This window comes from Hyaena hyaena, unplaced genomic scaffold (genome assembly GCF_003009895.1).
Source record: "Hyaena hyaena isolate Hyena2069 unplaced genomic scaffold, ASM300989v1 scaffold_589, whole genome shotgun sequence".
NCBI lineage: Eukaryota > Metazoa > Chordata > Mammalia > Carnivora > Hyaenidae > Hyaena > Hyaena hyaena.
Window position 1 is genome coordinate 1149923 of NW_024081220.1, and position 18230 is coordinate 1168152.

General features: G+C 56.5%; 2 protein-coding genes across 8 annotated transcripts in view; one reads left to right on the forward strand and one right to left on the reverse strand.

Moving 5' to 3' along the window:
• The first annotated feature begins 229 nt into the window (after positions 1-229).
• Positions 230-14543, forward strand: CNTNAP1 (contactin associated protein 1). The gene is made up of 24 exons (XM_039256819.1): positions 230-315; positions 1171-1272; positions 1367-1560; positions 2020-2167; positions 2245-2448; positions 3069-3253; positions 3798-3941; positions 4633-4894; positions 5334-5483; positions 5740-5911; positions 6358-6464; positions 6594-6713; positions 7072-7275; positions 7476-7632; positions 7716-7843; positions 8142-8327; positions 8820-9041; positions 9299-9538; positions 10531-10884; positions 11262-11389; positions 11848-11941; positions 12140-12385; positions 12495-12542; positions 13192-14543. The coding sequence occupies exons 1-24, from the start codon at positions 252-254 to the stop codon at positions 13476-13478; spliced, it is 4146 nt and encodes a 1381-aa protein (XP_039112750.1). The 5' UTR covers positions 230-251; the 3' UTR covers positions 13479-14543.
• Positions 14544-14833: 290 nt separating this feature from the next.
• EZH1 (enhancer of zeste 1 polycomb repressive complex 2 subunit) overlaps positions 14834-18230 on the reverse strand; it is a 44297-nt gene continuing 40900 nt past the window's right edge. For all 7 annotated transcript variants that reach the window (XM_039256821.1, XM_039256823.1, XM_039256822.1 and 4 more), the window contains 3 exons: positions 18014-18094; positions 17520-17604; positions 14834-17232 (listed from right to left, as the gene is read on the reverse strand). In XM_039256821.1, coding sequence (XP_039112752.1) covers positions 17172-17232; positions 17520-17604; positions 18014-18094 — 227 coding nt within the window. In that variant the 3' untranslated portion in view covers positions 14834-17171. The remainder of the gene's footprint in view (positions 17233-17519; positions 17605-18013; positions 18095-18230) is intronic.

Sequence of the window (18230 nt, forward strand, 5' to 3'; positions counted from 1 at the left end):
CTGGGGAAGGGGGGAGGTGAGAGGAGAGAGGGTGGGAAGGAGAGAGAGAACAGCGGAGAACCAGGAACGACAGAGAGAGAGAAGGGAGAAGGGTTGGGGGTGAGAGAGGATAGAGCGAGGAGTGGGTTAGGAGAAGAGACGGCGATCCGCTGCGAACCCCAGGAGGAGAGTGGGGAGCCCAAGCTGGAACCGGAGCCCTAGCCGGAGCCGGGCACTGAGAGGCGGCCGCCGAGACCCGTCAGCCCTGCACCATGTGTCTCCGGCTCTTCTGCATCCTGCTTGCCGCGGTCTCGGGAACCCGGGGCTGGGGCTACTGTGAGTGCCGGGCGCAGGTGCAAGCAGGGTTCGGCCGGGGAGTCCAAAGCCTGCAGGGCGGGTCTAGCCGCATTGCGGCTAGGTGGTCGCGGGTCCCTTCCCGGCCGGCGCGCGCTCGCTCATTCCCATCCTTTCCTGCCTCTCCCCCGCGCTCCGCAATGCAGCTCCGAGGCTGGCGCGCGCTCCCGGGGTGGTGCTGGGCTCGGAGGAGCCGAGGATCGAGTCGACCCGGGGTGGGGATTTGGGACTGGGATCCAAGCGGAAGTTGGTGCCTGGGTTTGAGGGTTGGGGATAAGGGTGGTACTGGTGACCCGGCTAGGGCTCAGGTTTTGTTAGGGGCTGGGGCTGGCCTTGGAGCCGGCCCAGGGGCTCGGGTTTGGGGCTGGGGCTGGATTTCTGAGGCTGAGATCCAAGCAGGATTTTGTGACCCTGATTGATACTAAGGTTGGACATGGAGCTGGCGCTGCTGGTAGGACTGGATAGGGTTGGGACCAAGGCCTGGATTTGGGGTTGGTGAGGGTTGGGGGTGCTGATGAGTGGGATTGATAATAAAGCTGGGGCTGGATTGGTGCCTTGGGCTGACTCAGGTTCTAAAAGATGCTGAGGTTTGGGAGAGGGAGGACTAAGCCTGGTCTGGTACCAGGGCAGTCACAGAGCTAGGGAAGGTCTGGCTTAGTGGACCCCCCAGAAGGAGTGCGCAGCTGTTGCTGCAGCCCACATGGGGTAGATGGCTTAAGTTAGGGCTGGGCTGGCGGCTGGAGGACAGAGAAGGAGCTCCAGTTGCTCTGCGTGCACAGCCTTTGGAAGGACCTGGGAGGGGCCGCCCTGATCAAAATGTCCGTTCCCCCAACCCAGACGGCTGTGACGAGGAGCTGGTCGGGCCTCTGTACGCACGCTCCCTGGGCGCCTCCTCCTACTACGGGCTCTTCACTGCGCCTCGCTTTGCCCGGCTGCACGGTGAGTGAGGCGCCGCCCCAAGGCGTGGTGGGGGCCTCTGGAGGGCTAGGGATAAAGGGAGAGCCAGGGGTGAAAGCCCTTGCCTCTTCTATAGGCATAAGCGGATGGTCTCCCCGAATTGGGGACCCGAATCCTTGGCTCCAGATCGACTTAATGAAGAAGCACCGGATCCGAGCTGTGGCCACTCAGGGCTCATTTAATTCGTGGGATTGGGTCACGCGTTACATGCTGCTCTACGGGGATCGAGTGGACAGCTGGACGCCATTCTACCAGCAAGGGCACAACGCGGTATTCCAGGCCCCCTGTGCACACACTTGGAGAACCTCCTCAACTCTGCAACCTGGGCTGGGCACTGGCTTGGGGGAAGTGGAGGAGGGGGTGGTGTGGACACAGATGAGGAGCAGTGACTTCCAACCCGGGGGGTTCAGTTCATAGGGACGGTGAGTTCACCATGTGTGCGAGATATTCTCAGATGACAGGGTTTAACATACTTTAGGGTAAAATCTGGGAGAGCTTCTTGAAGGAGGTGACATCTGAGTCGGGCTTTGAGGAAATACTAGGATGGTGCGAGAGGACATCCTACACCAGGGCACCTGTTTTTCTAAAGCCATGAGGGCCGAGGAAATCAAGGAGAGTTTGCTTTCTGGAAGTCTAGATCGGCTGGGTGTGGCACCTGGGGGCTGGGAGGCTGTGAAGAAACGAAGCAGAAGGTGGTGACCTGCTCTCTTCTCTCCCCTTCTCCCTCAGACCTTTTTCGGCAACGTGAACGAGTCGGCTGTAGTGCGCCACGACCTGCACTACCACTTCACCGCGCGCTACATCCGCATCGTGCCACTGGCTTGGAACCCACGCGGCAAGATCGGCCTGAGGCTCGGCCTCTACGGCTGCCCTTACAGTAAGGATGCGGAGGTCGCGGCGGGGGTCCTGGGAGAGTTGTCCGGGTCCTCGGCCCACCTACTGTCCTTTGCGCAGAGTCCGACGTGCTCTATTTTGACGGCGACGATGCCATCTCGTACCGCTTCCCGAGAGGGGTCAGCCGGAGCCTTTGGGACGTGTTCGCCTTCAGCTTCAAGACGGAGGAGAAGGACGGGCTCCTGCTGCACGCGGAGGGCGCCCAGGGCGACTACGTGACACTGGAGCTGCAGGGGGCGCACTTGCTGCTGCACATGAGCCTGGGTGAGCTCAGTCACCGCGGGTGCGACCCCGGAGGCTCCCCTGCCGCGCCCCTCGCTGCTCCGCCTCCGGAAGCCCCGCCCACTCGTGACCTGGCCCTGCCTTACTGTTTGGGCCAACCCGCCTGCTTCGTGTAGAATTTGGCGCTAGCCAAAAACGCTGGACTCCGAGTCAGGAGATCTGGGTTGCAGCCTCAGCTCCACTACAAGTGGTGTGACCTTGAACAAGGCACTTACCCAGTCTGTTTCTTCATTGTAGAAACCTTATATATGCTACATGTACATACACATATAAACGCAAAGAGTTGTTATTTTGTATCTCATTAGCTTTTATAACATCCCTATGATGAGGGAGAAGCAGCTATCGTGCCCCAAGTTTTACTGATTGGAAAACAGGGGCTCAGAGAAGTTAAATGACTTACCCTAAGTCTCATACTCGCCAAAGGCCACGGCTCCCTCTCAGGCTAAAGTCCAGTCTCTATATTCCCTCCCTCCCTGTCTGCCCGGGGCCCTCTGCAAACTCTCCTCTGTGCCCCTTGCTGCTGTTCCACCTGCGGACTAAGCGTCTCCACCTGGGGGTTCTCCAGGTTTTAGGTCTGACCCTGTTCCCACCCATCCCCCCAGGCAGCAGCCCTATCCAGCCAAGGCCTGGTCACACCACAGTGAGTGCTGGTGGTGTCCTCAATGATCAACACTGGCATTACGTGCGTGTGGACCGATTTGGCCGAGAAGCAAATCTCACTCTGGATGGCTACGTGCAGCGCTTTGTGCTCAATGGGGACTTCGAGAGACTGAACCTGGACAATGAGGTGAGCAGAGTGGCTCAGTTGAGTGGGTCAGTGGCGGACAGTACTTTTCTCCACCACAGGTAGGACCTTGCTTTTTGGTTCTTGAATATCCTAGCAGCTCTTGGCAGACTTGAGGCTCGTAGGCCTAGGTTTTTGTTGCTCTTGTTGCTGTTAACAGGCAGATTTCCTGGGCACAACCCCAGAACTGCTGACATGGGAATTAGAAATCTGGGTTTGGGGGATCAGGCAAGATGAGAAAATTGCCCCCATTGGATTGCCTAACTCTGTGGAGTTGGTAAAGACTGTGGTTTGGATCTGCAGATAAAGAATCCCAGACAGGATAATTGACTTACTCAAGGGCATGCAGCCAATTTGTGGTGGAGTCAGGGCTAGAACCCAAGCCTAGGGAAGCCCAGCAGACTTCCAGCTTTAATACGATACTGGGGAAATGGATATTTCCAGTCTTCTATAAAGCCAGGCCTGGAGCCTGGGAAAGTGTGGGGCGGAGGAGGACACGAGCGTTCACATACCCAGGGAGCCTCACCACCCCCACCCTGCCCCGCAGATGTTCATCGGGGGTCTAGTGGGCGCGGCACAGAAGAACCTTGCCTATCGTCATAATTTCCGCGGCTGCATAGAAAACATAATCTTCAACCGAGTCAACATTGCGGACCTGGCCGTGCGGCGCCATTCGAGGATCACCTTTGAGGCCAGTGCGCTGGGGGATCAGGGAGGAAGGGACATCAAAGCTGTTTGGAAAGCAAAGAGGTGGAGCAGGAAGAGCTCTTAAGACTCAGATAAAAGCGGAGGATCCCTCTCTCCCCTGCCAAATGCTCAAGTGGGGGTATCACGGACTCACAGGAGGTGCACATGTCACCCCTCCCTAACCCCCAGTTACAAAGCTGTGGTCTGGTCCAACCACATCCTCGATTAATGCTTGAGGAAAAACAAGAGCAGGGACCCAGAGTGGGTTGGCCAGGGACCACAGAGTTGTGCAGTGGTTGAGTCAGAACTTGAACCCAGGGCTGTTTTGGTGTGCCCCCACACCCCAACTCTGCAGCCGGTATTCTGATGTCGCTGCCTGGAAGCCAGTAGGAAATTGTCTTTCCAAGCTGGAAGAAAGGGAAGGAAGCAGTCGCCCTGGAGAGGGTGTTAGCCAATGGAGAGCCTCAGGGCAGACTTGGTTGGAGATTCCCCCCGCCCCACAGCTGGATATGTTTGTGAGGGGTGGGAATGGTCAAGGTGGGAGGTCTTCCCTCTTCCCCCCACACACTGTGAGGGAGTGCTTAGACCAGCATGAAAATTGAATCCCAGCAGAGGCAGGCGTCACATCCATTCTCTCTCTCTGGGGCGGGGGGGGGGGGGGGGGGGTGCTGATGGATCCTTACTTCCGCCCCCAGGGCAAGGTGGCTTTCCGATGTCTGGACCCGGTTCCTCACCCCATCAACTTCGGAGGGCCTCACAACTTCGTGCAAGTGCCTGGCTTCCCGCGTCGTGGCCGCTTGGCAGTCTCTTTTCGCTTCCGCACCTGGGATCTTACGGGGCTGCTACTTTTCTCCCGCCTGGGGGACGGGCTGGGCCACGTCGAGCTGATGCTCAGCGAAGGGCAGGTCAACGTGTCCATTGCGCAGACCGGCCGAAAGAAGCTTCAGTTCGCAGCTGGTGAGGGGCAGCGTGGGGGGGGGGGGGCGGCTCCGGGAGGCCAGAGAAGGGCAGAGGAGGGGCCTGCACTTGAGCACTTTGCTTCTTGGAGTGGGGTGAGGGAGGGAAGGGAGCAGGGCAGGAGGACCCTGGGCCCTGGGAAAAGGTGGGAGTGGATGGTGGGAGGGGAGTCAGATCTGAGGAGCTAAGGGTGCTGGGAGAAGCAGGCAGGCTGAGAGTCCTGGTCCTGTCTAGTTCCAGGGGAGGCTCGGGAGTTTGTTATTCATTTACAACTTTGCAGACTGCATCAGCTCAGGATTAGTGAAGAGAGACATTCAACAGTGTCCCACTCAGTGTGATAAGTGTTAATAATGGAGGGCACACAGGCACAGAGTGGGATTGCTGCTTCCCACTCCAGAAACTTCTCTCAGAGTGTGGAGCTTCCTCTTCTCCCATCCAGGGTACCGCCTGAATGATGGCTTTTGGCATGAGGTGAATTTTGCAGCACAGGAAAACCATGCCGTCATCAGCATTGATGATGTGGAGGGGGCAGAGGTCAGGGTCTCATACCCGCTGCTGATCCGTACTGGCACGTCATACTTCTTTGGGGGTAAGTGAGAGCCAACTTGGCCAGACTCCTTTCTCTGGGTGGGAAGGCCCCCACCAAAGTCCCCTCAGATGGGGCTACATGGAACATTTTGGGGATAAATTCCTCTTTTCCCCCTGGTGCCTTGGGGACTGGAAGGCCACTGCCATTGTCTGTTGGCCCCTTCCTTCCTTCATGTCTGGCTTTCCCTTGGCATCTCCCTGGGGGAGGGTCTCTGGGGTCTCCCCTGGGGAGGGCCTCACAGGGGTGGTTGCTCCAGGTTGTCCCAAACCAGCCAGTCGATCGGGCTGCCACTCCAACCAGACGGCGTTCCATGGCTGCATGGAGCTGCTCAAGGTGGATGGTCAACTGGTCAACCTGACTCTGGTGGAGGGCCGGCGGCTTGGATACTATGCTGAGGTCCTCTTTGACACATGTGGCATCACTGATAGGTATCCAGAAGCCCCTCTCCCTACAAGAGGTGACCCCTCCAAAGCCCCCTTCTGTGGTCTCCCCATGGGAGTAGCCATTCTCAATAATCTCCCTTCTCCTGGTCCCAGGTCCTCAGTCTCCCACCTGGAGATGATTCCTCCTTGACCTCTTGTCTAAGCCTCTTGTTCTCCTTTACCTAATCCTTCCACTAAAGTGATACATGCTCAGAATGGAAATGAAGCATCTGTTCTTGGCCCTAGAGGGTTTTCTTCGGGCGGGGCTGGAGGGTGGGTAGAGGGTGGAGAGTTCTTGAGCCCCGAGGACTAATGCACCAGCACTTAGGCTTCTACGCGCGGCTGGCTGGTTCTGGTGCTCTCAGGAGCCTGCAGTGAAGCTTGTAGGGATCAGACCCCACTTTGACACGCACAGTAAGGTGCCTGCCCTTGGTGCTGGCCCCCTTCCCTAGGTGTAGCCCTAACATGTGCGAGCATGACGGACGCTGCTACCAGTCCTGGGATGACTTCATCTGCTACTGTGAACTGACAGGCTACAAGGGGGAGACCTGCCACCAACGTAAGCCCAGTGGGGGATGGGGGAGACTCAGGGGCAGAGGAGGCCAAGAGGCTGCTAGAGACGGTTAAGACTGGCCCTCCTAGTCCTCTGACCCTCCAACTGCCCTTTGCCTACCCCACGACCTACCAGCTCTGTATAAGGAATCTTGTGAGGCTTATCGGCTCAGTGGGAAAACTTCTGGAAACTTCACCATTGATCCTGATGGCAGTGGTCCCCTGAAGCCATTTGTAGTGTACTGTGATATCCGAGGTAAGTGGCTCTGATGGGTGGTGAAGGGGCAGCTGATAAGGCTGTGCAGGGGTGGGGGGGCACCAGGGGGCTGAAGGGGGGGACAGGGGCTGGCAAGATTAAACCGTGGTAGAGGTAAAGGATGGCAGAGGAGAAAGGGGACGCTCAGGAATTTGTAATCTAGTCTTGCCGATAAATTCCAGCTTCCTGATCCATTCCAGCCGTCCAGCTGTCACGTCTCCAGCTGACAGGGGACTGGAATGGAGCTGCTGGCCACATCTATTGGCTCCAAGTAGCCGCAGCGGTGGTGGAGGTAGGCAGGGAGATGGGTAGAGAATGTCCATCTTGAGCCAAAGCTCTGTCCCTTCACCTCCCCCAGAGAACCGGGCGTGGACAGTTGTGCGGCATGACAGGCTGTGGACAACTCGGGTGACAGGTTCTAGCATGGAGCGGCCATTCCTGGGGGCCATCCAGTACTGGAATGCATCCTGGGAGGAAGTCAGTGCCCTGGCCAATGCTTCCCAGCACTGTGAACAGTGGATCGAATTCTCCTGCTACAATTCCCGGCTGCTCAACACTGCTGGTGAGGGCCAGGGTCCCGGAGGGTGAGGTGCAGAGCTGGGGGAGGGACCCGTGAGGGCTTGGGAGGAGGGAACCGGAAGTCTCAGCTAGAGCCCTTGGACATTCAAGCGAGGAAGATCTAGGCTGCTTGGAAAGGCGAGAGAGGAAGCCAGGGGCTAATGGAGGGATGGGGCCTGGAAACTGCCTGCACGTCTTCCCCAGGAGGCTACCCCTACAGCTTTTGGATTGGCCGAAATGAGGAGCAGCACTTCTACTGGGGAGGCTCCCAGCCTGGGATCCAGCGCTGTGCCTGCGGTCTGGACCGGAGCTGCGTGGACCCCGCTTTGCACTGTAACTGCGATGCTGACCAGCCGCAGTGGTGAGGGGCGGAGGGACGGGGCATTCAGGATTCCAGGGGCAGCGGAGCAGCAGGGGCTGAACCACTGCGTCCTGCCCCCACAGGAGAACCGACAAGGGACTGCTGACCTTTGTGGACCATTTGCCCGTCACTCAGGTGGTGGTGGGGGATACGAACCGCTCCAATTCTGAGGCCCAGTTCTTCCTGAGGCCTCTGCGCTGCTACGGTGATCGTGAGTGGCAGACCCCTTTTGTGTGCTTTCCCAGGCTTGGCTCTCCGGTTTCCAAAATTTAGGCCACCTGACCCACAACAGGTCTCTAGAACATACTGCCAGATACTCAGTCCTTGCTGTGATCTGACCCCCATCTGTGGTGTTCCCCTGCACCCTATTCTCTTTCATTATACCTGTTTCTTCCCCCTTGGACACCCCTCGTTGTCCCCGTTTGCCCTGCCTTCTCCCACAGCACCCAAGACTCCCTTCTGCACCCTCCAACCTCCCTGACCCGGCCTTCCTCCTTCTGGTTTTATAGGAAATTCCTGGAACACCATCTCCTTCCACACTGGGGCTGCTCTACGCTTCCCCCCAATCCGTGCCAACCACAGCCTTGATGTCTCCTTCTACTTCAGGACCTCGGCTCCCTCAGGAGTCTTCCTAGAGAATATGGGGGGCCCTTACTGCCAGTGGCGCCGACCTTACGTGCGGGTGGAACTCAACAGTGAGCGGGCGGACACCAGGAGGGATGTGGGCTAGACGAAGATCTCTGGGGGGTTATGGGGTAGGCAGAGGCTGGGGGAAGGGACAAGGGCAGATGCCCCTCGAGACGCAGCATGGAAAGAGCTTTAGATGATAACCGGAGGGTCTACACCCAGCTCTGTGGGTAGCTGGCTTTGTGAACTTGGGCACTCCCTTCACATCTTTAGGTCCCTTACTTGTGAACAAGGCAGCTGGACTCCTGAGGGCTTTCTGGAAGACCTGACTAGCTATCCTTCTAACCTCAGAAGTGGGGCTGGGAAGCTGGCTCCAGGGATCTGCGAATTTGGGAGAGACCAGGGGTGTAAGGTTTCAAGGAGTTTATGGGTTTTGTCCTGGGCCGTAGACAAACTGGAGGGACATTCAAGGGGCTCCAGAGAGTAAAGAAGAGAGGTGGTCTGGGGTGAGGGATCTGTGAGCTCAGAGTCCTTTCTCCCCACCCCCTGCCATTGTCTAGCGTCCCGGGATGTGGTCTTCGCCTTCGATGTGGGGAATGGGGATGAGAACCTGACTGTGCACTCGGATGACTTTGAATTCAACGACGATGAGTGGCACCTGGTCCGGGCGGAGATCAATGTGAAGCAGGCCCGGCTCCGCGTGGACCACCGGCCCTGGGTGCTACGGCCTATGCCCCTGCAGACCTACATCTGGCTGGAGTACGACCAGCCCCTTTATGTTGGTAAGTGGCAGCCCCAAGGTGGGTCTGAAGCTTCCTTTACCTTTCCCACCCCCTCCCAACCGTTCTCCTTATTTCCAGGAGCCCCAAGTCTTAGGTCCTGATCCCCTCTGCTGCAGAGTGACCCAAAGGCTCACCTTTCCTCTCTAGGCCATGGATTCTATCCCGTTATTTCATTCCCTTTGGCTCCCTTCCAGACCCCAATACTTATCCCTGTCTCTGGCTCGACACCCATTTCTTGACCTGCCCGCCCTTCCCAGGATCTGCAGAGCTCAAGAGGCGCCCCTTCGTGGGTTGCCTGAGGGCTATGCGTCTGAATGGAGTGACTCTCAACCTGGAAGGCCGTGCCAATGCCTCGGAGGGTACCTCACCTAACTGCACAGGCCACTGCGCCCACCCCCGGTTCCCCTGTTTCCACGGAGGCCGCTGTGTGGAGCGTTACAGCTACTACACGTGTGACTGTGACCTCACGGCTTTTGACGGGCCATACTGCAACCAGGGTCAGTGCGGCTGCTTATGGGAGACTAGAGAGCCACAGGCCACAGCGGGATGTGGGGAGGGCAGGGAAGGACAGAGGATGGCAGAGTCAGCAACGGGAAAACCAGAGTTGTCCCTGGGTTCACGTGCTCTCCTCTAGGGCATCAGGCAGCTGAAGATCCTGGGTGCCTCCAAGTCATAAAGTGGGGCCAGGAAGGGATGCTGCAGCTAGCTGGTGCCGAGAGAACTTAACAGCAACAAGCAAATAACTTCCCCACCCTCCCGCCGTCACTAAGTTACCGCAGGTTACCCCCCACCCCCCACCCCTTGGCAGCATGGTCACCTCAGGCTGCGTGATTCCCTCCTTTCCATTTCCTGCACTCCTAAAACATGTCTACACCCTGGCTCTTGGTTAAGGCAAGGCTTGACATTCACCCTAGCAATATTCTGCATATACACCCAGACTGCATCCTTCCTAAGGCTGGTCTAGGAGGATGCACGTGCAGGTAGGTTAACGGTGTGAGATGTCAGGTGGTGCAGGGAGACGCAGGGGTCAGCAGAAGACCCTTGGTCTCAGTTTGGAAGTGTGAGTAGTGGGGAGCCTTGATTCAGCTCTTGATCTCGGGGTCGTGAGTTTGAGCCCCACATTGGGTGTAGAGATTACTTAAAAATAGATAAACTTAGGGAAAAAAAGGAAGTGTGAGTAGTGGCGAGCGTAGCAGATGGGGTCGTGAAACCTCTATTCTAATCTTGGCTCTCCATAGACGGCTTATCCTTACGGAAGTCACTGGCCATTCTTATGCCTCGGTTTCCCCATCTGTAAAATGCCGGGGTCGCATTAGATGATCTTTCCCATTTCTCACGGTTTTAAGATCCCTTTCTGTGACATGGAGGCTCAAGGGGACAGATGAGTAACGTTATGACAGTGTGCTGTGGTTCGAGGGCAAGTTCCAGGGCGGGTGTGTGGATGGCGTACAATATCTGAATCCCTGACCTCATAACCCTCTGCCTTCAGATATTGGAGGTTTCTTTGAGCCCGGCACCTGGATGCGCTACAACCTCCAGTCAGCACTGCGCTCGGCGGCCCGGGAGTTCTCCCACATGCTGAGCCGGCCGGTACCAGGCTATGAGCCCGGCTACATCCCTGGCTATGACACCCCTGGCTACGTGCCTGGCTACCATGGCCCTGGCTACCGTCTGCCCGACTACCCCCGGCCTGGCCGGCCGGTGCCCGGTTACCGCGGGCCTGTCTACAACGTCACCGGTGAGGAGGTGTCCTTCAGCTTCAGCACTGACTCCGCCCCTGCGGTCCTGCTCTACGTCAGCTCCTTTGTGCGGGACTACATGGCCGTGCTCATCAAAGAAGACGGTAAGCTCACATCAGCTGTCCCTCGGCTCGGTGTCGTGCAGGGAGCCCTTCACTTTCACGACTGTTGGTCTGCTAGTACAAGGACCCAAGCATTCTCAGAAGATGGGGGCTGGGGCGCCTGGGTGGCTCAGTGGGTTGAGCATCAGACTTCGGCTCAGGTCATGATCTCATGGTTCGTGGGCTTGAGCCCCGCATCGGGCTCTGTGCTGACAGCTCAGAGCCTGGAGCCTGCTTCTGATTCTGTGTCTTCCTCTGTCTCTGCGCCTCTACTGCACATGCTCTGTCTCTCTCTCTCTCTCAAAAACAAACATTAAAAAAAAAAAGATGGGGGCTGTGGGAGCCCAGAGGAGACCCCTTTTGTCCTCCCCACCCCACAGGGACCCTGCAGCTGCGGTATCAGCTGGGCACCAGCCCCTACGTGTACCAGCTGACCACGAAGCCGGTCACGGATGGCCAGCCCCACAGCGTCAACATCACCCGGGTCTACCGCAACCTCTTCATCCAGGTGCGTGTGGAGGGAGGTGGACAAGGGGTTGGACTGGCTCAGATCATAACCTCGTGATCGAGGCAGTGGCACCCAGGAAGATGCCAAATAGTTAGCATGAGTTGAGCACACTACAGTGTGAGGATTCTCATGGGTACTACCTCACGCGACCCTCACAACTCTGTGTGGTGGCTCAGGTGGGCAGGGCTCTTCTCACGTCTGTTTTATAAATCAGTAAATGGGCTCAGAAAGAAAAGGGGACTCCACAAAGTCAAGCCACTGGTAGCCTCAAAGACAGCCCAGAACAAGGCTGTTGGGTTTTTAATATGAAATCTTTCATGTGGGTCCAGGGGTTGTCCAACCAGAACTAAGCCAGGACTCAACACCAGTGTGGGTGGAACAGGAGTCCCTGTGTGGTTTTGGCTTTGTCGGCCTCTGGTTCTCCCTCCCTCAGCTCCTCTCCTCTCCCTTCCCCTCAGGTGGACTACTTCCCACTGACAGAACAGAAGTTCTCACTGCTGGTGGACAGCCAGCTGGACTCACCCAAGGCCTTGTATCTAGGGCGTGTGATGGGTGAGCCGTGGGTGCCATTGTGTTTGGGGTAAGGAGTTATGGGTGAGGTTCCCAGAGCCTAGAGAGCGAGGGACCTGGGAAGGGCTGGGATGGCGGTGATAACGAGGCACAGGAACCCTGTGGACGGCGAGAGGAGTGAGAGGGGCCAGACTACGGGTGGTCCCAGCCCCTCTCCTTCTGGGCGGGCCTCTCCCTCAGAGACGGGAGTCATTGACCCCGAGATCCAGCGCTACAACACACCAGGCTTCTCGGGCTGCCTGTCTGGTGTTCGATTCAACAACGTGGCCCCTCTCAAGACCCACTTCCGAACCCCTCGACCCATGACCGCTGAGCTGGCAGAGGCCCTCCGAGTTCAGGGAGACCTGTCTGAATCTAACTGCGGAGCCATGCCCCGTCTTTTCTCAGAGGTGCCACCTGAGCTGGATCCCTGGTATCTGCCCCCAGGTATGGCCAGGGCACGTGGAAGAGAGAGGGGAGCGAGGGGGCAGCAGGGAAGGGAAACGATTCTTTACCAGGTGGGGGCTTCTCCTAACCGGCGCTCTCTCCTCTACAGACTTCCCGTACTACCACGATGAGGGCTGGGTTGCCATACTTTTAGGCTGTGAGTAACATGATCACTACCCTGACCTCCTAATGCTACCCTCTGTCAGCACTCCCCGTCCCGCATCCCCAGGGCTGAGGGGTGGCGAAGGCACTCGGTGCAGGGTGGTGCGAACAAGGCTGAGCCAGGCTGTGCTGACGGTAGTATAGAATTGAGTTGGAGAGTTTTATTTGTCAATGTTTATTTATTTTTGAGAGCGAGCAAGCGAGCATGAGTGGGGGAGGGGCAGAGAGAGACGGGGACAGAGGATCTGAGGCGGGCTCCGTGTTGACAGCAGCGAGCCCGATGCAGGACTTGAACTCACAAACCCTGAGGTCATGACTTAGGCTGAAGCCAGACGCTCAGGCGCCCCCAAGTTGGAGATGTTTAAATGTTTGAGGATGCTACAGACTTTTAATTGAAATGAAATATTAAACTGGGGCTATGGCTAAGGGATGAGGAAATGAGGGTGCAGTAACACTTGAGAGGTGAGAAACTGGGGTAAAAGGGATGCAGACCCGCCAGACACTTGGGAATGGCCTGACGCGATCGAACGGCAGCCAGTCACACATGTATTCTTTTGGCCCAAAGCATGCATGTGTGTCTGCATACATGTGAGGCCCACCCCACCCCGGGGCCTGCCCTGAATTGTTCCTTTTTCCTTTTGCAGTTTTGGTGGCCTTCCTGCTGCTGGGGCTGGTGGGGATGTTGGTGCTCTTCTATCTGCAAAATCATCGCTACAAGGGCTCCTACCACACCAATGAGCCCAAGGCCACCCATGATTACCACCCTGGCAGCAAACCTCCCCTACCGACTTCGGGCGCCACCCAGGTCCCAGCCCCTACACCGGCTTCTGCCCCAGCCCCAGCCCCAGCCCCAGCCCCAGCCCCAGCCCCAGCCCCGGGCCCCCGGGACCAGAATCTCCCTCAGATCCTGGAGGAGTCCAGGTCTGAATGAATCAGGAGAAGGGCTTTAGGGACCACGTCCATCTCCTCTGAGTTCCCCAATGCCTGCCTTTCCCCACCCTGTCAGGGACATTTGGCTCCTCTTAGCGGGTTCTGCTCATCCAGAGGATGCCCCTCCTGCCACGCTTGGTGGGCAGAGCTACAGACGGGACCAAAGAGAGTGGCCAAGCCTCACTGCCTATACCAGTGCCCTCCCCCTAGCCCCGTTTCCCCAGTCCCCGGTTGGTTGCCTGCCCCAAAGGAGAAGCTCCATGGGGTTGAGACAGGCCCTCCCTGCCATCTCTGTCCCAGCTGCTGCCAGGGATTAACAACAGACTGCAAGAGAGATGAACTGCTTCCCTTCCAGTATTGCATCTCAGCAGGGACAGATGTGTGGGATTGCAGGGATGCCCAGGGCATGGGGGGAGGAGGCTGCTAAATCACATCCCCTAGCCTCCCCCCTGCCCTGCAGAATGTCTTCCACCTGCTTCCACTCAGCTGGGGGTTAGGGAGGGCTTCATTGCTGTCCCCAACCCTCTCTTTTTTGTTTTTTTATGGAGACCGAGAGGCTTCCATGTTAGCACCTTAGTACCTCCACTGCTTAACATGCTTTAGCCAAAGCCATAAAAACAACTTGCAACGTAGAGAGAATAATGCAGACGCACTGACTAGCCTGCCCTCTATTCGTCCTCCCTCTTCCAAGATATGCAAGAGCCTTGGTGCCTGTCCAAAGGCTTGGCCCCCTCTCCAGTGCATGAGGAGCCCTTTTTCCTCCGCTCAGAAATGCTGCTTCGTTTGCCCAGGAGGTCATGTTCTTTATATATATTTTGTGTTGCAAAGTCTCTCTCTAGAGAAACTCTATATACTACTCTAATTTTTTAATTATCAGTTTATATATAAAAGAAAAAACTCGAGCGACTGTCCTGTCCTGTGCTGTGCCACGGTCTATAGTTCTTGCTTCTCCCGTGTTGGAAGTCTCGGGAGGCAGGCTGGCCACTCCCCGAGCCTGACCCAGCCTCCACTCTGCAGCTGTGCTCGCAGACCCAGGGCCGTTCTAATAAAGCAGAGTGGCAGAGCCCCCGGTCTGTGCGTGGTCGCTGGCGTCGTGGCTAGGGAGCAAGCGGATGACTTTAGGGGAGCTGACCTGAGGGCTCAGGCGTTTCCACCAGGAGCCCTCAGAATGCTTGCATCGCCTGCTGGGGGTGGGGACCTGACTGGCTCTTGCCACCCATCCTTGCCGGGCCCCTGACCCCAGATCTCAGTGGACAGGAGGGGATGCGAATGCTAATGATTCAACCTCAGCTGCCGCTGTACTGATGTCCCTGGATCCTTCCAGCTCCACGGTAAACAAGGCGCCACTTGCCAAAATGGATTCTACCACTTTATTCAGATAAGAGGTCACAAGCCACAGGACTTTAAAGTGCGTGAAATTCACTGGCGATAAAGCCGCACATAGACCAGCCTCCCCCACCCAGTCCCCACCACCTTGCTCCATCCATCATTCCATGTCTGGGGGGAGGGGTTGAGACCCGTCATTAAAGGTGGGGGACAGCAGGGAAAAGAGGAATGCTGGTGGAACAGGACCATTAGTGGTCTGAGACCGGGAAGGATGGGGTTCTGTGCGCCAAGGGAAGAGGGGTCAATCTAGCCTCTCAGTGACTGACTGTAACTTTTCCCCATGGTTTCCTCATAGCCAGCCCCATTTTCTAACAGACCTAACTCCTGCTTCTTCATCTGTCTCTGGTTTTTCCCTATAATTTGTGAGCACTTCAGAGCCCATGATCCAACTATAGGGCCTCCCCAGTACACAATGAATACAAACCACAGCAGATGCAGATTTCGGACTGGTGGCGGGGCCAGCTGGTCAGGTGGAGAGAGGCCCCCATCAGGAACTGGCTGGGAGTGTGCTCCGTGCTGAGTGCATGAGTGCCCACAAGTGTGGCGCGTGGAGATGTGAGTGTGTGTGTGTGTGTGTGCGCGTGCACGCGTGCATGTCCCACCAAAATCCCTAGGCAACAGTCTGGCCAAAGGGAACCCCACTTCTTGCTTCGTGGGACAGCCAGTGGCGTTGGGAGGGAGTGGTCAGTATTGACCGAGGAAGAAAGGCCTGGATTCCCTAGAGAAAAGAGAAGCCTGCTCTCTATGCTCATATTCCCCAGGCCAGCCTGTCCCTGACACTGTCCTTTTTACCCAGCACAATGCTCCTTACTCCTTGCCAGCTCAGCACACCAGGACAGACTCAGGGTGGGCTCCTAGAGCTGGCCCCATCCTCATTCACTTCCTGTGTGTCAAGGAAGCCCCTCCTGCCTCCACTGGGAGCTGGGACAGAACTGGGGGGGAATTTTCCAACTCCCTCTCCTTCCCCTTCCCTTAGGAATGGGATTTGGGCAGGGATCCCAGACACGTGAGCTCAAATTCCACCTCAATCTACAGACCTTCTCAAAGAAATAAAGTGCTTTGCTCTTCAAGAGTCCCAGAGAGAATGGCGCTGTGTACTGGCGCAAGAGGTTGGCCGGCTTCTCAACACTTCAAATACCCTCTGCCAGTGTGCACTTGCGAGCCTGGTGCCACCCTGCACATGTGCAACTTGGGAGCCCCTCATCCACCTCCAAACACATGCCGTCGACTCACCCTTTCCAACAGCAGGTGCTACAGACAGGAGAGTAAATCGCCTTAGCAACCTCTCACCTCTCTAGTCCAGGCCTTCACCCCTCTAGCTGGAAGACATAAGCAACAGAGGCCCCATGGGCCTAGCCTCTAAAGGGAATGCAAAGCCTGAAGACAGCTCCATAGCCAGGACCAGAGTGCGCAGGCCCGGCCGGCCCGACACACCCCCCCCCCGGGAGTCCTCAGTAGCAGCACAACACCTGCCCGCAGGCGCCCAGGCCGAGCTTTGGAAGGAGCCGACAGCGCTGGCACCTGCTTTCAGGAATCTGCAAACTTATCCATCCGTCTCCAGAGTACAGAGAAGGTTTCTGAAAGCTTGGTGGGCCCCAAGCTTAGCAGCTGAACTGCTGTCATCTGGATGGCTCTCACTCTCTGTCCATGGAGGAACGGCACTTAGCTTTCCTTCTCTAGTCGAATTCTCTACTTGAATTTCTACACTCAGAACTCACACTCCTTCAATTTGAACGCTGCCAGGAGGGAAGAGGTAGTAGGGCAACCCGTCTTCCCCCTGAATTCAGTCTGTGCCACACACCAGGCTTGCCTTTAACCCAGGCTGCTCGTAAGCTCCAGGTACCAAACTTCACTTAGCCCGTCCTCTCCGGTCCTACGACCAACCAGAGACACGGGCTGGTGACTCAATTAGACAAGGACCCTTGCCTTGGAAAGGTAGAATGACAGGCCACTGCTTGTTAGGAACTGCCCAGGTTGATTGCTGAGGCCCATGACCTACGGAGCAGACAAGAAACCACGCTGAGCCACCCGCCCCTAGCCCGCGCTCTCTTCCTCTGAGGCCCGAGATGCGGTCTCCCGCTTCTGCGGCTCTCTCTCCTGGGAGCCCAGCCCTAGCTGCCTCTGTCTCCTCTCTCACTGAGACAGTCTGTCCCCACTGGACACAGCAGAGGCCTCGCTGCGCAGGGAGTGGGTGGGGGGTTTCTCGGTGTGGGAGACACGTAGTGCAGGAAAGTCGAGCAGCGGTGGTGTGTGCATGAGAGCAAAGACAATGCTGCTACAACAAGCGCCGGCGTGGGGGCCAGGAGGGCTAAAGGACATCAGTCTCCCGCTCGATCCCCACGTACTTGAGGGCATCAGCTTGGCTGTACCTGTCCCAGAGCAGGAGGAGGAATGACATTACTGTCAAGGCTTTTGTGACACGACAGACGGAATCCCCTCCATTTTGCTTCCCCACATCCCTCAGAGCAGCTTACGGTGCTGCCGCTTCTGGGGCAGGGCACCCGTGAGCGGAACAAAAAGAAAGACTTGACCTCCATGAGACCCTAGAGACCCTCTCCTTCATCCGTATTGCCCACCTTATGACCCCAAATTACTTCGAACAGCCACCCTTCTGCCTCTGGGGCCACCTCCCAAGGACCCTTTCCGGCTGCCTCACCTGTAATCAAAGAAGAGCTCTTCACCAGCTTGAATTGCCCTTTTAGCAAAGATCCCAATGCGATGATCCCCATTCACCATGACCACTGCAAACAGGGCAAAGCCAAGGCTAGGTTGCTAGTCAGCTCCAAGCCAACAATAGGCGGGTTCTGGGCTGATTTTCTCCCAATTCCCAGTGAAAACATAAATGGAGTGGAGTTTAAAAATAGTCAATGAAGCCCGCTGCCTCTCTGCTTTTGGATCTGTTATTCGGGCTGGTGATGTGGGGAAAGACTTCTCTTTAAAAGATTCTTGTTTGTGGGAAAATGTTTATAATGTATTCAGTGAGAATGCCAATTAACAAAAGAGAGACGGAGACACAGAATGACACCAGACATTAAACACGATTGTCTCTGGACAAAAAATAAGTTGGCAATGAAAAAAGGCACATGATAGAAATCATAGTAAATAAAGCATCCCTCATCCACCCTACCTCCCAGGTCACTGGGAACTCACCTTTGGCATAACAGTTGGGGTTCACTGAATGGTTTGCAAATCGAATTTTGTTTCCTTTCCGGGTGGCATCTACTACAAAATCTATAGAACATAAAGAAAGATCAGGGGCTCGTCAGGCAAATCCACAGCTTCTTGAACCTGATTTTAAAATCAATTAAAACAGTAACAGAAATAAGCCAGTGGAGACTGAAACCCAGCAGCACGCAGCATAGGAATG

Coding starts and splice junctions, on each gene's coding strand:
- CNTNAP1 (XM_039256819.1), top strand. CDS start 252: ATGTGTCTCCGGCTCTTCTGCATCCTGCTTGCCGCGGTCTCGGGAACC. Junction 2,168..2,244: donor CCTCTACGGCTGCCCTTACA/GTAAGGATGCGG, acceptor TCCTTTGCGCAG/AGTCCGACGTGCTCTATTTT. Junction 3,254..3,797: donor GACTGAACCTGGACAATGAG/GTGAGCAGAGTG, acceptor CCTGCCCCGCAG/ATGTTCATCGGGGGTCTAGT.